Raw genomic sequence first — 15,740 nt, forward strand, 5'->3', positions numbered from 1 at the left:
ATCTAATCTGTACCGGTTTTGATAGTTGAGGGACCCATTATATTTGGTCTTGTGGTTGAAGGACGAAAATCGGATTCGTTGACAAGTTAAGGGACCCTAGATGAACTTATTCCTCCACCGTGACAGGCCTAGCCGCTAGGCCCACATATTCAGCAATTCAGATAGGCCGATCCAACCGCGTACGAAAGGACAAGTACTCATGGTGTCTGTCGTTCTCTTCTCTGATCATACCAAAAGGACAAAAACTTGGATTAGTGCTGAGCTGGCGCTGTTCAAATGCGCAACCAAGCAGATGCCACCCAAGCCAAGAGGAAAAATCCAGGTATAACTAGGGCCTCGTTCCTTGTGAACATTATTGACCTCTGCTGTCTTTGCAAGGAGCAGGTGATGCTTATAATTTAAGGCGCCGTTCGGAATTTTTATTCGGGACTCTAGCAGAAATGAGAAACGTATTTATATTTTTTTTATTCTATCAGAAATAGGACTGTCTCCAGTGAACTTGGTTGTGTTCGTTCGAGATTGGGAAACCCTTTTCCGACACAAAACAAAACGTCAGATTATTATATAATTAAATAAATATTATCTTAAAAACCACAAAATTAGATTAGTATAATTTTTAAGTACTAATGCACTGTTTAGCAGTCTGTGGAACACGCGCGTGAGAGACGGAGGGGGTAGAAGTTGGAAAAGTGTAGGATAGAACTCAGCCTTAGTGAAGGCTGATAAATTCACACGTTCCAAAATGGCCCAAATTGAACCTAATTGGGAGTAAATAATGAGTTGGACTGTAATTTGGAGGGAAAAAAATAATGCGAATGATGCTGGATTTTCGTAATTGGATTTCCGCCGAAATGGAACGGTGCAGGCAACGTTGCCAACCCATCATCATCATCACTATCGTCATCTGTGCATCCTTTGGGGGGTGTTTAAATCGGATATACAGACTCACATTTAAAGTATTAAATATAGGCTAATGACAAAACAAATTATAGATTCCGCCTGTAAATAGTGAGACGAATTTTTTAAGTCTAATTAATCCGTCATTAGCAAATGTTTACTGTAACACCACATTGTCAAATAATAGACTAATTAGGCTTAAAAATTTTGTCTCGCAATTTACCCGCAAACTGTATAATTAATTTTTTTATATGTTTAATACTCTATATATGTGTCTAAATATTTAATGTGACAGATTGTAAAAATTTTGCATAGTAACTAAACGTTTAATACTCTACATCCTCCTGAGACGCAGCGCGGGCTGTCCATGTCAGGGAATGTTGAGTTAGTTGTGATTGGTCGCTGGCGTGGACGCCACAGGCCCCGCACCTAAACATTTCTGGCACGCATCGCATCGTTCGGTTCGACCCGCAGCCGATTCGCGCGCCACGTACATACCGACTCGTCGATGATACGAGAGCCGTGTTAGGCGCTGTCAGCGCGTGGCCCCCACCTCACATGCATGCTGCTCTCCCGCTTTGTGGAATTGCCGGGCCCGTCTGACCTCAGCCGGTCAGCAACCGTTATGGACGGAGCTATGAAAGCCGATCAAAAAAAAAGATTAGGTATAGCTTATTTTCATCACACGTACATTTCTAAATATAAACTTAAACATCCACATCGGTTTAAATTTAATCTAAATTACAGTAAATTACAGTAAAGTAAACGAGTGATACCGCTCTTCACATCTGATAATTGATGTTACTGTTTGCTTAATCATCATCATTAACAACAGCAGCAGCAGCAACCACAATGCTAACACCCTTATTGATATACATATACAAGCCTGAGAGATTTCAAACAGGAACACACCCAAATGCTTGCTTGATAAACTAGACTTGGTTAACTAGGCTTTGTTGGGCAGTGCAAATTGGGAACTAATCTTATGCACATAAAATAAAATACATGGTTAATTAAGTGTTAGTTAAAACCCTTAAAATAATATCAATATGATTTTTACCAACTTTATTATAGAAAAATTTTGTTAAAAATACATCATTTAATAGTTCAGGAAACATGCGTAAAAAAAATGAAGGAGTGAAAGTTAGATAAGGTGAGTACCGAATATACATCCTTAGGTCATCATCAATGCGTAGCCTCGGGTCGTCCCCTCGCCGACGGATGTCCAGCTCCGTTTCCCGTCGTCCTCCCACGAGAGAGCGCGTCCCTCAGCTGGGAGACGCGTCCCTCGGTCACTTTTGGCTGACGGACGACGCGGAGCGACGCGTTAGGGGCGATGGGCTCCTGTGGACACCGTAGCTCCACCACCAAATTCCCCTTTCACCCCTCTCCCCCCCTCTCTCTCCTGTTCCCCTCGAGGTCGAGCCGGAGGAAGAGTAGGAGGCAGCAGCGGCTACCGCGGTGGAGGCGCGGCGGTGACGCCAGAGACGGGGAGGACGAGGGTGGAGGTTGAGCGAAGAGGGAGAGAGAGGCGGTGGCGCACCAGATCTGGCGACGACCCGCGACATCAACGGGCGGAGGGACCGCCGCGCCGTCCTCCTCGTCCTCCTCCGCCGGCGCCGCGCCCGCCACCGCCGGCCCCATGCCCGCATCCGCCGGTGCCGCGAAGAGGGAGAGAGGCCTCGAGCCGGCGACGGGAGAGAGAGAGGGTGAGAGGCGTGGAGCCGGTGACGGGAGGTCGGAGGCGTCGAGCCGGCGGAGGCGTCGGTCAGCTCCTCGCCTCCTCGGTGGATGCCACACGCGGTAGATGGGAGGGAGTAAATGAGGGGAAGAGAGAGAGGGGGGAGGGAAGAGAAGGGTAGTATAGTAAAATATCTACATGTGCTTTTTGGATAGGGATACTGAGGGGGTTTCCCAGGGAGTACCCTCAGTTAGTGAGGGCACCCATAAAGTATCCTTGATTGGTGATGCCCTTAGGTTTCATTTGGCAGTGCTGCTTAGATTATCAGCAACATGTGAAACTATACGAGCTATTAATGTAGATTAATTGAATATTAAGCATCACATACATACAAAAAAAATATTTGATTTTTGAGAGAACTAATTTTATGTAGAAAGTATTTGAAATAATATACCGCTTAATAATTTAAAAACCGTACTCACCCTATATACTCCGTATGAGCGAGTTATCAATCCAATAAGCACTTTTACTGCTTGAATCAACCACAAAATCTCTGATTCCATAAAGATGCCCATAACTGCCTGATACAGACAGCTGGCGTACGAGATTATGAGCCAAAACATTTTTTTTGTCAAATGGCATACATTAAGTACTACTGTTAGGGCCAAGATTAAGGGACTAGCTTGGCTTAAAATAAAACGGAGAGAAAGAAAAGGAGGTATACTCCAGCTGCTAGCCACATGATCACAGCTTGTGTACGTACGTACAGGCCGTCTCCCGTGTTTCAAGGCGAGACATGCTTAATTTGCTAATGGACTCGACGCGTCTAAGGGTTACTCACTCCATTACTTTGAGACAAAGATTACTTGCTCGATTAGTTTATTAATTAATGCCCTAATCATCCAACTAACAAACGGCTAAATACAGTTTCAAAAGCAGACGAACCTAATTACGAATCACAAAGAGAGATGCCTCACATATACATTTGTAATCATGATTGGCCGGTCGGCGAAAATGAAAAAAAAAAAAGATAATGTGTATCTCAATTTCTGTGTGAAATCATCAGAGATGTATCATGGAGAGGGCGAAATGAGCTATAATTGTTAAACTAGGTGAGGACACCCACTAAGCGCGTCGGTATGGTTCGATGTATGCACGTTGCGACGGGGCCCTCACTACTGATCATTCTCACAGATTCAGGTCTTCAGGACAGCTTAATTTGTTTATGATAACTCGAAAGACAAAAATATTTGAGATTATTATCGAATACTTGTCATATTTGATAAATGTACTATGTTTATATTGAACTCATTTTAAGTTTAACAAAGTCTATGCGACCGGTTGGAAAGTAGACAACGCATCTTGTAGTGAGCCTATTCAAATGCCAAATTAAGGAGATTCTGCTAGTTCCTTGAAAAAATAGAAAAAAAATAGTCTATCTTTCTAACATGGGTTTCTTTTCGATTTCAATAGAAAATAAACTGATTCATGTTAAAACCTTCACACAAAAAAAAATCACATTATAAAGGAGAAAATCCCAAGAAAGAAAAATTGAATTGTCAAAGTCGGATGAAACCATGTGTTCCCTCCATGAAACCCGTAATGGAAGGCAACTCAGTTCATCTTTTTTTTCCCCTTTGGCCAGTTGTTCATCATCACCGCTGGTTCGATCAGACGGACACGCAAACCAACCAAATCCCCGCGATCCCAGCCGTCCATTTCCCCCACAATATTCTATTCCCGCCCTGCGACCATATAGCCCACCTCCCCTCCTTCCTTCCCCGCATCAAACCTCTCCTCCTCGTCACACACCCCGTCTCGCCGCCGGCGATGCGCAGACGCCAATGACGACGACGACGACGACGACGAACCACAGCGCCAAGAGCATCCTCCTCCTCGCGCTCCTCCTCGTGCCGCACCTCGCCGCGGCGTCGTCGGGAGATGCGCTGATCAGCCAGCGCCGCCGCCTGCTCGACTACCACGGCGGCGGCGGCGGCCATGGCGGCGGCGACGTGTACGTGGACCCGTCGTACACGTTCCCGAACGCGCGGCTCCGCGACGCATACGTGGCGATGCAGGCGTGGAAGCGCGCCGTCCTGTCGGACCCGCACAACGTGACGGGGACGTGGATCGGGCCCGACGTGTGCGCCTACGAGGGCGTGTTCTGCGCGGCGGCGCGGGACGACCCGCACCTCGTCGTCGTCGCCTCCGTCGACCTCAACCACGCCGACATGGCGGGCCACCTCCCCGACGAGCTCGGCCTGCTCGCCGACCTCGCCGTGCTCCACGCCAACTCCAACCGCTTCTGCGGCGCCGTGCCGAGCACCCTCGAGAGGCTCCACCTCCTCCACGAGCTCGACCTCAGCAACAACCGCCTCGTCGGCGCGTTCCCGGACGTCGTGCTCCGGCTGCCCAGCCTCCGGTACCTCGACCTCCGCTTCAACGACTTCGAGGGCCCCGTCCCGGCCGAGCTGTTCGACCGCCCGCTCGACGCCATCTTCCTCAACTCCAACCGCCTCCGCTTCCGGATCCCCGACAACGTCGGCAACTCGCCGGCGTCCGTGCTCGTGCTCGCCAACAACGACTTCGGCGGCTGCCTCCCGGCGTCCGTCGCCAACATGTCCGGCACGCTCGACGAGATCATCCTCATGAACACCGGGCTCAAGTCCTGCATCCCGCCGGAGCTCGGCATGCTCACCGGCCTCGCCGTGCTCGACGTCAGCCACAACAGCCTCATGGGCGCCATCCCCGGCGAGCTCGCCAGGCTCGAGAACATCGAGCAGCTCGACCTCGGGCACAACCGCCTCACCGGCGACGTGCCGGAGGGCATCTGCCACCTGCCGCACCTCCAGAACTTCACCTACTCCTACAACTTCATCACCGGCGAGCCGCCGGTGTGCATGCACGTCAAGGCGTTCGACGATCGCCGGAACTGCATCCCCGGCCGCCCCGACCAGAGGCCAGCGGAGCAGTGCCAATTCCAAAACACCCACCACGTCAACTGCGACGCATTCAGGTGCAAGAAGTTCGTCCTCCCGTCGCCTCCGCCACCGCCACCATCGCCGCCGCCGCCGCCGTCTCCTCCACCGCCGTCACCCTCTCCTCCACCACCTTCACCTCCTCCTCCATCTCCACCACCACCATCTCCATCGCCTCCTCCACCTTCTCCCCCGCCGCCGTCTCCTCCACCACCATCGCCATCGCCGCCTCCACCATCTCCACCGCCTCCATCTCCTCCTCCGCCATCGCCAGTGTACTACAGCTCGCCGCCGCCGCCGTACTACGAGGTTTCACCGGAGGACAGGTACCTCTCGCCGCCGCCACCTCCGGCGTACCACGAGGCGCCGCCACCGCCGTACTACGAGGTGTCGCCGGAGGACAGGTACCTGTCGCCGCCGCCACCTCCAGCCTACCAAGAAACGCCGCCGCCGCCGCCGCCGCAGTACGAGGTGTCACCGGAGGACAGGTACCTGTCGCCGCCACCTCCATCACCGGTGAAGTGGAAGCTGCCGGTGTACGAGTACTCATCGCCGCCGCCGCCGGCAGCAACATGGAAGCCATAAAATTAAAATCGATTCTTTCGGGATTTTTTTTTTCACACACTATGATCATACATATTGTTAAATTTGTTGTATGTTGAGTAAAAAAAAGGATGCTAAATCTTTTCTGTTACTACCCCTCCTTCCTGATTTTCTTTTGCTTGTACTGTATGTATTTTTCTTCTTTTATTTTTTTCTCCTTCTTTGAATGAACAGCAGGAAATCTGCTTTTCCTCCCATTGATTTGCTTGATTTACAGATAATCCATTGTGAACAAATGGCCATATTCTGATATACATAGACAGAAATGAAGAAGAAAAGAATGAGAGATTTTATATTCTCATTTGCATTATGATGGTGTCTATGAGTTGGCAATATTATCCTAGAAAAGTTAAGCATATACTAGTACTGACAACTAAATAAGCATTGGATTCTGCTAACTGGAACAGCTAAGATTCTGAAGGCTCCAGAAAAGTACAACTAGCAATTTGAACACACTGAAGAATGGCCAACAGCTTCATCCTCTTCAAAGGTTGCCAGCAGCGACGCAATGTTCTAAGCAACAAAGTCAGCAAAAGTTAGCATAGCAAGGGAAGTGCCGGGGACCATGTAATCTGTTAGGCCAATTTGTTAGAAGTCATCGCATCAGAACATTCATCTGCATGATCTCTCTAGTATGATAGCAGCAGTATTATTGCATTGGGACAGGAGAAGTTGACATCACAGGATAAATGTATAGGATATATAGAACAAGAAGATTTCATCAGAGAATGAGAAAAGAGCAGGAAAAACATTTGCCTGGCCGGCCATGCATTCAGGTTGTTGGATGGAATATTTTCAGGACCAGCTCAGAGTAGTATCTGCATTGATATCTATCGTTGATGGAGTGTATAATGTAAGTATGTAATACAGTGAAAAAAAAATGGAGCTATTGTACTTGTACTGTTCAGTTACTTCAGTACATTTTTGTTTATCTCTGTGTTGCCGTACAGTGTACTACTACAATGCAAAGGGTGTCACCGGATTCAAACTGTGTTGATTTGTTTAGTGCAGAGACTTAAAACCGTTGATTTTGACTTAACCCACGTCTTGCGCTTGGCGCGTACTAATTAAATAAACTAGCTGGATGATTCTAAAAGAACTTCGGTAGATAATCGCCTACACGAACACCAACGTGCATAGAACTTTCGTCGCTGCCGCCAGCTGCAGAACAGAGTATGCGCTGCACGTAACTAATTGGAAGAAAAGAAAATTATCTTGCTGTATGGGAGTATATGAGTATACATACGAGTGTGCATATGTTCTTGCTTTGCAGGCAGACATGCAAACTGTCAGGCTAATCGATCCCTCTCACGGCACAAACGTTGATATGCAGAAATCAGAATCCACCAGTTCTTGATTTACTGACCAATCAAAAATGACGATCAAATCAAGACTGCCCTTCCAAACAAACAAACAAGAAAAAGTTAAATCAAATTCAAATAAGGGGATCGAGTATGCATGATACCAAAAGAAACAGAGAGAGAGAGGAGAGAGACAAATGAGTAGATATGCAGAGAGATGGCTGCCTCTTGCCTTGCAGGGCAAAAGGCAAGCAGAGTTTGGCCGTCCTGGCCTGTGAACGAATGAATCATCTGATTAGGTAGTAGTACCGGTGTCTGGTGATCATGGCGCCGCGAGGATGAGACCAAATGGTTAGTAGGAGTAGCAAACGTAGCGAGCGATGACCAGGCAGCAAAACCAAACCTCCCAATTTCCCAACCAACCAGCGGCAGCGCCGGCGCACATGTGCGGAGGTTGGGTTCGCATCGCCTGGTGTTTTTGTAGCCTAGCTAGTAGTTCTGACTTGCTGCGCGCGCACGCGGCGGAGTCGCCGGCGCCGGCGCGATTCCATCGTTGGGGCTTCGTTTGCTGTTGCCCCTCTCTATCTCTCTCTCTCTCTCTCTCTCTCGCCGTGGGTCCGTCGACCGGTCGGTGTTTTACATGTGCATCGTCGAGATTTTTCTTTTTGTACTGCCACGACATATATATTGGGTAGCGGCAGTACGTCGTTTTGCTCGGTCGGGCGCAACTAACAACTGCCGATGCCATCCATGTGAGTGTTTGACCTCGCTGAAGGTAGTAATATTCATGTGCGACTATAGTATTTATTTTACTAGTGTGCTGAATGTGCGGTTGTATGCTTTAGGACTTTGTTCAGTCTCGGTTGCCTGGAACTTGTTGTCTATGTTGGATCTTACCGTGTGATTGTTGGTTTTTTTTTTTTTGAGAAGATGATATTCTTCTGTGATTGGGTTACATTCCCTGTCAATCAAATATGGGCCACCTTGTTCGTTGGCTCCTGCTCGGTGTGGGCCGTATGTGGCCCTTTGAGAGCCCAACTAGTACTTTACGCATTCGACAGTAGGAATAAGTCCATTTGCCTCCCTCAATTCTTGCCCTTTGTCGAATTACATCCCTCAACCACGAAACCGGGTATATTATCTCCCCTAAATATTAAAACCAGTACAAAACAACTCCCTTGGTGGTTTTTGACAGTGGTTTTGTTGACGTGGCATCCTAGTCATCGAAAAAATTTAAAAAATACGTGAGGGCCCACATGTAAGTGGCATTTCTATTCTTCCTCTCCTCCACCACTCTCCTCTCTTCTTTCCCTTCTCTCTCCTCGAACAGAGCACGGCAAGGAGAGGCGCCGGAGGCGCCGGAGGTGTGGGAACCGCCGAAGGATGCGGGCGCACGCCGCGAGGGAGAGGATCGCCGGCCGCGGCGCCCGCACGGGGAGGGTTCACCTGCCACAGCGTCGATCTGCTCGGCCGACAATGCATCCTCCCGCTGTCTATTCGCGCCACCGACCTCCGGCAAAATACATAAGCTCATCAAGCTACCTTTCGAAGAGCATGTCATGTGCTGACTGTGGAGTGCAAAAGATTGAGCTTTCACCTAAAACACTTGGAGGGGGATAAACCGGCGACCATCCATGGAGCAGCAGGAGTAACAACTGAAGATGATCATGATCCATCCCAACAAGTCGCCGGAGCAAGTAGTAGCCTCTTTCGAGCTTTGACATCGCACGAGGAAAAATCATACATAAAAACCCCCATGAAGAACAACCAGCAGTAACAAAAGCATCCCCCCTCCATTAGCTGCATGTCCCTTCCTGGAATTCTCCTTTTCTTCTCCAAAGAGACAACGTGAGACGCATGGATGAACAATTGGCGGTGCGCCTACTACTTCCCGGACTCCTCATCGGACTCGCCGTCATCGCGGTCATCCTCCCCGTCCTCCTGCTACTATTGATGGTGTTGGTGATGGTGGTGCGGGTGTGGCAGTTGACCAGCGGCACTGGCGCCGCCGACCTGGTGGTAGAACTGGCTGAGCGACCGGGCGAAGAGCACACCAATGTGGCCGTCCTGTGAGAGTCCTAGCTCTAGCCCCGGCATGGCCGCCGCCGCGTGGGCGGCGAACATGGTCGCAAACCCGATGTGGCACCGGCGAACGCCGCGGCGGCAGCCCACATGTGGTGGTGGTGGTGGTGCGACCTGGAGAGGGCGCAGTTTGGGGAAGAGAGGGAGGGTGCGACGGATGTCAGCGCCGACACCCGTCCCCGTGGCAGTGACGATTGCCAGCTCCGCCTGCTGGAGCAGCCACTGGACGGTCTCACCGTCGGACTTGTGGCCGAGCTCCCGCGTTAGCTGGAAGATTCGGGCGGCACACAACGTCGGCATCCGGATCCGTCGTCCCCGGCCGTCCACCTTGGTGTGCCGGTCCTTGTTCGAGCTCCGCTTCGGCCCTAGCCCCTACATCCTCCTCTCCCCCCCCCCCCCCCCGCCGCCACCACCACCTGCATCTGCTGCTGCTGATAGCGGATCCTCTCCCTCGCGGCGTGCGCTCGCATCCTCCGACGGTCCCCACATCTTCCGCCCCTCCAGCGCCTCCCTTGTCCGGAAAGAGAGAAGGGGAAGGAGAGAGGAGAGTGGTGGAGGAGAGGAAGAATAGAAATGCCACTTACATGTGGGCCCTCATGTATTTTTTTAATTTTTTTCGATGACTAGGATGCCACGTCAGCAAAACCACTGTCAAAAACCACTAAGAGAGTTGTTTTGTACTGGTTTTAACACTTAGGGGAGGTAATATACCCAGTTTTACGGTTGAGGGATGTAATTCGATAAAGGGGAAGAATTGAGGGAGGCAAAATGGACTTATTCATTCGACAGCATGTCCAATATGAACTATTCTGGCAGGGGAGTACCTATGCATCTTTCGAAAGATTTTTATGATGATATCACACAGATTTTTAATCTTTAGATTAAAATCCAATAGACACAGTAGAAGGCAAAAAGCAACTAAGAAACACCATAATAGACACTAAATTGCTATATCTTCAAGAAAAAGACCAAATCCAATATAAATTTCAAAACTTACATGTGAAGATTCAAAAATTACACTGTAACTTATAAAAGTTACAATGTAAGTTTCATAAATTACAGTGTAACTTGTAAGAAAATACACTGTAAATTTGAGTGAGAAAATCAAACTGAACCAAATTTGCTTCTATCTGCTAGTTATGTCAGCTAGCTTTTCACAGCGGTCAATTTGTTCCTATCCGTTGTCCGAACAGAGGAGGTCCCCCGTTGGTCTCGTTCAGAACACAATTTGTTGTCAATGCAGAGAAGGAGAAGAAAACAAATGAGCAGTGATATCTCTGAACTTTCGCTTACACATAGATAGCAAGCAGTCTAGTAGTGGACCAATCCGGCCTTCTGCACGCATACAGTCACTCACACGCTACTACGCTATCTTTACATGGAGAACATATACATATATTGCGACATAGAAGTGCATATGACATATAATTAGTGTGCACATGTGTGCATGCTGCTGCTGCATGCAGCGCTAGATTATTCGTTCGCAGCAGGTAGCGAAGTTGTGTGATCAGTTTTGTCAGGCGTGGTCCGGCTCACCAGGAAGAGCAGCGAGAACATCAGGAGGAGCAGCGAACACATGGCGGTCTATGTCGTCAGGTGGACTAGCGAACACTTGGTCCGGATCATGGTCTACGTCATCAGGGGGGCTAGAGAACACGTAGCGGTGGTCTGGATCATGGTCTACGTCATCAGGGGGACTAGAGAGCACGTAGTGGCCGGCGCGGAGAGGCCTCGGCAGCATGGCCGCCGCCGTGGTCTTGCAGCCGTCGTAGCACTGCCCGAAGCAGGCCTCCACGGCGCCCTTGCCGTCTGCAAAACCAAACCAAGAATTAGTTGCCGCCACTGATGTGTCACGATCAAATTAAAGTTATTGCGTGCTTAGTTACCCGGAAGGAGGCGGTGGCAGGAGCCCAAGGCGCAGGAGAGTTGGCACTCCATGTCGCCGGCGAGGCGGGACGACGACGACGACGAGTACAGCGTGGGCTTGTCCGGCTGGCACGTCTTGTCGCAGGCGTAGCTGCAGTAGTCGACCATGTTGTTCTCCCTGGCCATGCAGTCCTTGAAGCAGAAGTCGTAGCAGTCGGCGTCCGCGCCGCCGGCGAGGAATGTCAGCGCCACCACCACGGCCACCGCGCCGAGTGCAACAACTCGTCCCGTCGTAGTAGCCGCCATCGATCGCTTCCAACTCCGGACTTCCCTGCCACGATCGATGACACCGGACGCTGCGGGCGCCGCGGATTTTGTAGCGCGCGCCGCGGGCGGCTGATGCTCACGCCGGGCGCGTGGGCGTGGGGGAGCGCGCGCGTGAAGGCGAGAGTGCAAGCAAGCGAGCGAGAGAGCGAGCGAGTTGGTGCTTCGATCGAGTGGGCGGCGCCGCGGTGTGTGCGTGGGTGTAAGCAGTGTGTGACGCTTGCGGGCAACGGGCAGCGGCGCGCAGCGGCAGCGCGTACGTTTGTTGTTGCGGGCGGTTGCTGTGTCGGGGTTGGTGTGCCGTTGCGTGGCTTCGATCGGGGAGGGAGCGCGGTTGCAGCCTTGCAGGGGCGGAAGGCGTGATATGGGCGGCCGTTTTCGGTGTAACGTTAAAATTGTAAGGCGGTGAAGGGATTGAAATCTTGGATTACGGAAAAAAAAGGAACGTGGAGATCTACCGGCGAAAACAGAACAAACTCAAGAAAATCGATGGCTACACGGTACAAGTCAAATTGAGGATTTGCCGGTTTCCTAAGCAACTGCCGAGCAACGGGAAAAAATCGTTTATAGGTGGCAAACAATTCCTTTTTCCCCCAATTGCACGGCTTACCCACACCCTCATATGCGTCCCGTAACATACTCTCAAAGAGGTAGATATTCCTGACTACGAGGATTTGAAACATAGTGCATGGAGTCCATCAGCGCATTCCCAACCCAATAACTAAAATAGTGTCCATAGCATTAAATAAGTTGCCACCAAGAACAAAAAAATGACGTGGCAAGTGAATAAATGAGAAAAAAAAGGAAACCATATCTTGCATGAGACATGATTTCTACATAACATCCAAGACATCATGTGAGATAAGTAGCATTAAATTAAAGTATGGAATAGTGGTGTTTGCATTGGAAGAGTAGTGTCTAGTATTAGTTTCTTGATAATGTGAAATTTATGGAAACCATATCTAGTGTTATGGGTTGGGACTGCTCTCACCGCACAATGGCAAACAATTTATTTGGATGAGACCTTAAGTTCGGTCTCGGGAAAAAGTTATGGTAGTACTACATCACTCGATTTTTTTAAATGGTAGTCCTGGCCGGCATGTATGAGCTTTAGTTATGAAGATTTAATAGTTGTGTACTTGTGTTGGAGAAAACCTTGTACTCCCTCCCTAAAATAAATACAAGGCGTGCATGCATTTGAAAATGTCGTGTTTATTTTGTTTACTATCAATAAGCTTACAATATACTCCTATGTTTAGTGCCACATGAGTGGTACCGTTGGATTTATATTTGAATATACTTTTTTGAGTGTTAATTTTGTAGATGCCGATGATATATATGAAAGATATTAATGATCAAAGTTTGACAGTAGAGACCGTGTCAAAAGATTGATATGCTTTAGGTTTCTCAACAGGCAAATAAAAATATGCAAGTCTGAACTCAAAATTATGAAGTAGGGAGGACACAAAAATGGACAAAGGCCATTGTAATTTTGATCCAACGGAAGCTATGTACTAAGGTGAAAAATCGAAGTGTTTAATATCCCTCCTTTCCTAGACCCCAGGCCATAGCCCACGGCAGCAAGATGAAAAATCAAAGTGTTTAAAATACCTCCTTTCTAGACGTCGCGGCCATGGCCCAGATAATAAGTACCTCGACATACAAAAAACTTAGCGTAAAATTTAGATACTCGAGTTACTTTCTCTCTCGTTGCATAGTTAAATGTCTTCAGTTTATAAACCACAACCCAAAAGTGCCTTTCAAGCAAGCCCAAGCCCGGTCCTGTGAATTTAGTGGCCCGAGTGAAACTAGAAAAATGGCCCTTTAATACAACTATAATAATATAACGATATTTCTAATAAATGTAATGCATAAAAAAATATTCTTATAAAACAAGTTATATATTTTACCTTAAAAATTTCTTCTAACATTTACCGATGCGAAGTCATTGACTATGGCATTAATATCAATTACTCATCAATAGCTCCTTTTTTTCAATGTATCAAGTCCTCTATCCTTCTCTTCTTTTTTTCTTTTCTCACTTCCAGATGCGTGCTTTTTGGGCAACATGATTTCACTGTAAATTTAAAAATGTATAAGTAATTTATGGAAATTATATCAAACTAAATTCAATTCATCATTATAATAAAAATGAGTGCTGGTAAATTATCAAGTTGAGATTTGAGAGCTAGAGAAAATGACTATTCACTACCCTAGTTGCACACTTGCACAGCTGGACTGTAGGATCCCTAAATCCCAAAATCAGAATTTCAGAAATCAGAAGAGAAGCAATTGGAGAGTAAAATTTGAATCCCAAACTTTAAACATATACACTTAGTATACATCAAAGGGGAGAGCAATTGGGTACATCTAGTAACTGAACGGAGAGATTTGCATGTTGCAACCGGCTGCCGGCGGCCGCCGAGGACGACACCGTCGACGCGCCCTAAACCCTCGCCCAGTCGCCCCTCGGAACAAGACGAGGAACAGAGGAAGGGCGGCAGAACATGGAAGTAGCGAACACGAGGCGATGGCGGAAGGAAGCCAATCGACGAAAATTTCTTCCTGTACGTGTCTCTTCCTCTCCTGGGCTAGTTTGGGCTAATGGGCTTCGTAATTCCCATGGGCTATTATCTACAGCATATATGGGGTTGGGCCCCTTCACTTCGTGGGCCCTGTGCGAAGGCACAGCTCGACCCCCCCCCCCCCCCCCCCCGGGCGGGCCTGAGCAAGCCAAATGGACAACACAAACATGGGCTTATGGAGAAAACACAAACTAGGAAGCTTTTGGCGTTTTTCCATCTCAGTTCAATGGTATCCACAAGACCACAATCCTCATGTGTGCTCTTAATTAGATGTTACTGATTGAATGTGTGCTCTTGTATGATCATCATATGTGGTATATATCTAGTTGAATAATTCGTCTTATAGTTTTAGATGGATTTTCATCAGAATGGCTTTTTCTTGGTGAGGTCTATATATCTAGCTTTAATTAATAATGGCTATATCAAGAGAAATAAGTGTATTTGGAAGCTTAAGTTGTCAGTTAAGATTAAAATTTTCGTGTGGTACTTGCTTAAAGGAGTTGTGTTAACTAAGGATAATTTGGCAAGGTGTAACTGGAATGGCAGCTTGAGCTGTTCTTTTTGTTTGAAGAATGAGTCTATTCAACATCTCTTTATGAATTGTCATTTTGCGAAGTTCATATGGAGAGCAGTTCAGTTCTCTTTTAGTTTTAATCTTCCAGTTAGCATATCTCATATTTTTAATGGGTGTCTTTTGGGAGTTGATAAGAAAAGGAGTAAACTGATACTTGTTGGAGCTTTTGCCATTTGTTGGGCAATATGGCTGAGTAGGAACGATATGGTTTTTGATAAATCGCCATCATTTTCCTATATGCAGGTCATTTTCAGGACAACTCATTGGCTCCGGTTTTGGGCACAACTACAAAGGTGTGATAAAGATGAAGAGTTTCTAAAAGTTGCATGTCGAAAGTCGGAGACTACGGTTATGCAACTTTTTGCTAATTATGGTTGAGGATTTACAAATCCTATCTTACTATAAAGTTATCCCCCACAAACTCCTTAAGCTTAACATGCAAAGATGCCACATCATCATCCACTAACATGATGCTACATCATCATCCACTAATTAACAAGATGCCACATCATCATCCACTAACAATCATCACATTTAAACATCACGCAAACATACTATATCTTTATAGTTTTTATAATTTAAGAGCTTTTCAAATACAAACATGTTAAATTATCATCCAACATAATTCACACAATATTTCAATGTATATCTTTATTATGTTTTATTATATCCTATATACTTATATAGTTCATTGAATGATTAATCTATGGTCTAAATTATCTTTCTCCTTTTTTTCTCTAATTAAGTCATATCACATCAATTGTTTTTAGCCTCTAGATGATTAATCTACGGTCCAAACTATTTCCCTACTTTTCTTCTTCCATAAAGTCACACCACCTTACTTTTTAC

At 47.5% G+C, this 15,740-nt stretch overlaps 3 protein-coding genes across 3 annotated transcripts; 1 reads left to right on the top strand and 2 right to left on the bottom strand.

The window, feature by feature from the left end:
- The first annotated feature begins 4,357 nt into the window (after positions 1 to 4,357).
- Positions 4,358 to 6,338, top strand: LOC127765600 (leucine-rich repeat extensin-like protein 3). The gene has a single exon (XM_052290541.1). The coding sequence runs from the start codon at positions 4,423 to 4,425 to the stop codon at positions 6,139 to 6,141; it is 1,719 nt and encodes a 572-aa protein (XP_052146501.1). The 5' UTR covers positions 4,358 to 4,422; the 3' UTR covers positions 6,142 to 6,338.
- Positions 6,339 to 9,407: 3,069 nt separating this feature from the next.
- Positions 9,408 to 9,842, bottom strand: LOC127779607 (transcription factor TCP20-like). The gene has a single exon (XM_052306468.1). It carries the CDS (start codon positions 9,840 to 9,842, stop codon positions 9,408 to 9,410), a length of 435 nt encoding a protein of 144 aa, XP_052162428.1.
- Positions 9,843 to 10,796: 954 nt separating this feature from the next.
- LOC127765639 (uncharacterized) lies at positions 10,797 to 11,770 on the bottom strand. Its single transcript, XM_052290583.1, has 2 exons — positions 11,429 to 11,770; positions 10,797 to 11,351 (listed from the first exon to the last, which is right to left on the bottom strand). The coding sequence occupies exons 1-2, from the start codon at positions 11,712 to 11,714 to the stop codon at positions 11,059 to 11,061; spliced, it is 579 nt and encodes a 192-aa protein (XP_052146543.1). The 5' UTR covers positions 11,715 to 11,770; the 3' UTR covers positions 10,797 to 11,058.
- Positions 11,771 to 15,740: the final 3,970 nt, after the last annotated feature.

Source organism: Oryza glaberrima, chromosome 1 (assembly GCF_000147395.1).
Source record: "Oryza glaberrima chromosome 1, OglaRS2, whole genome shotgun sequence".
NCBI classification, from domain to species: domain Eukaryota; kingdom Viridiplantae; phylum Streptophyta; class Magnoliopsida; order Poales; family Poaceae; genus Oryza; species Oryza glaberrima.

Excerpts from the sequence above, each read along its gene's own strand:
- LOC127765600 (XM_052290541.1), top strand. The coding sequence starts at position 4,423 with ATGACGACGACGACGACGACGACGAACCACAGCGCCAAGAGCATCCTC.
- LOC127779607 (XM_052306468.1), bottom strand. The coding sequence starts at position 9,842 with ATGCCGACGTTGTGTGCCGCCCGAATCTTCCAGCTAACGCGGGAGCTC.
- LOC127765639 (XM_052290583.1), bottom strand. The coding sequence starts at position 11,714 with ATGGCGGCTACTACGACGGGACGAGTTGTTGCACTCGGCGCGGTGGCC. Across the intron at positions 11,352-11,428 it reads CTGCCACCGCCTCCTTCCGG|ACGGCAAGGGCGCCGTGGAG; the intron begins GTAACTAAGCAC and ends TTGGTTTTGCAG.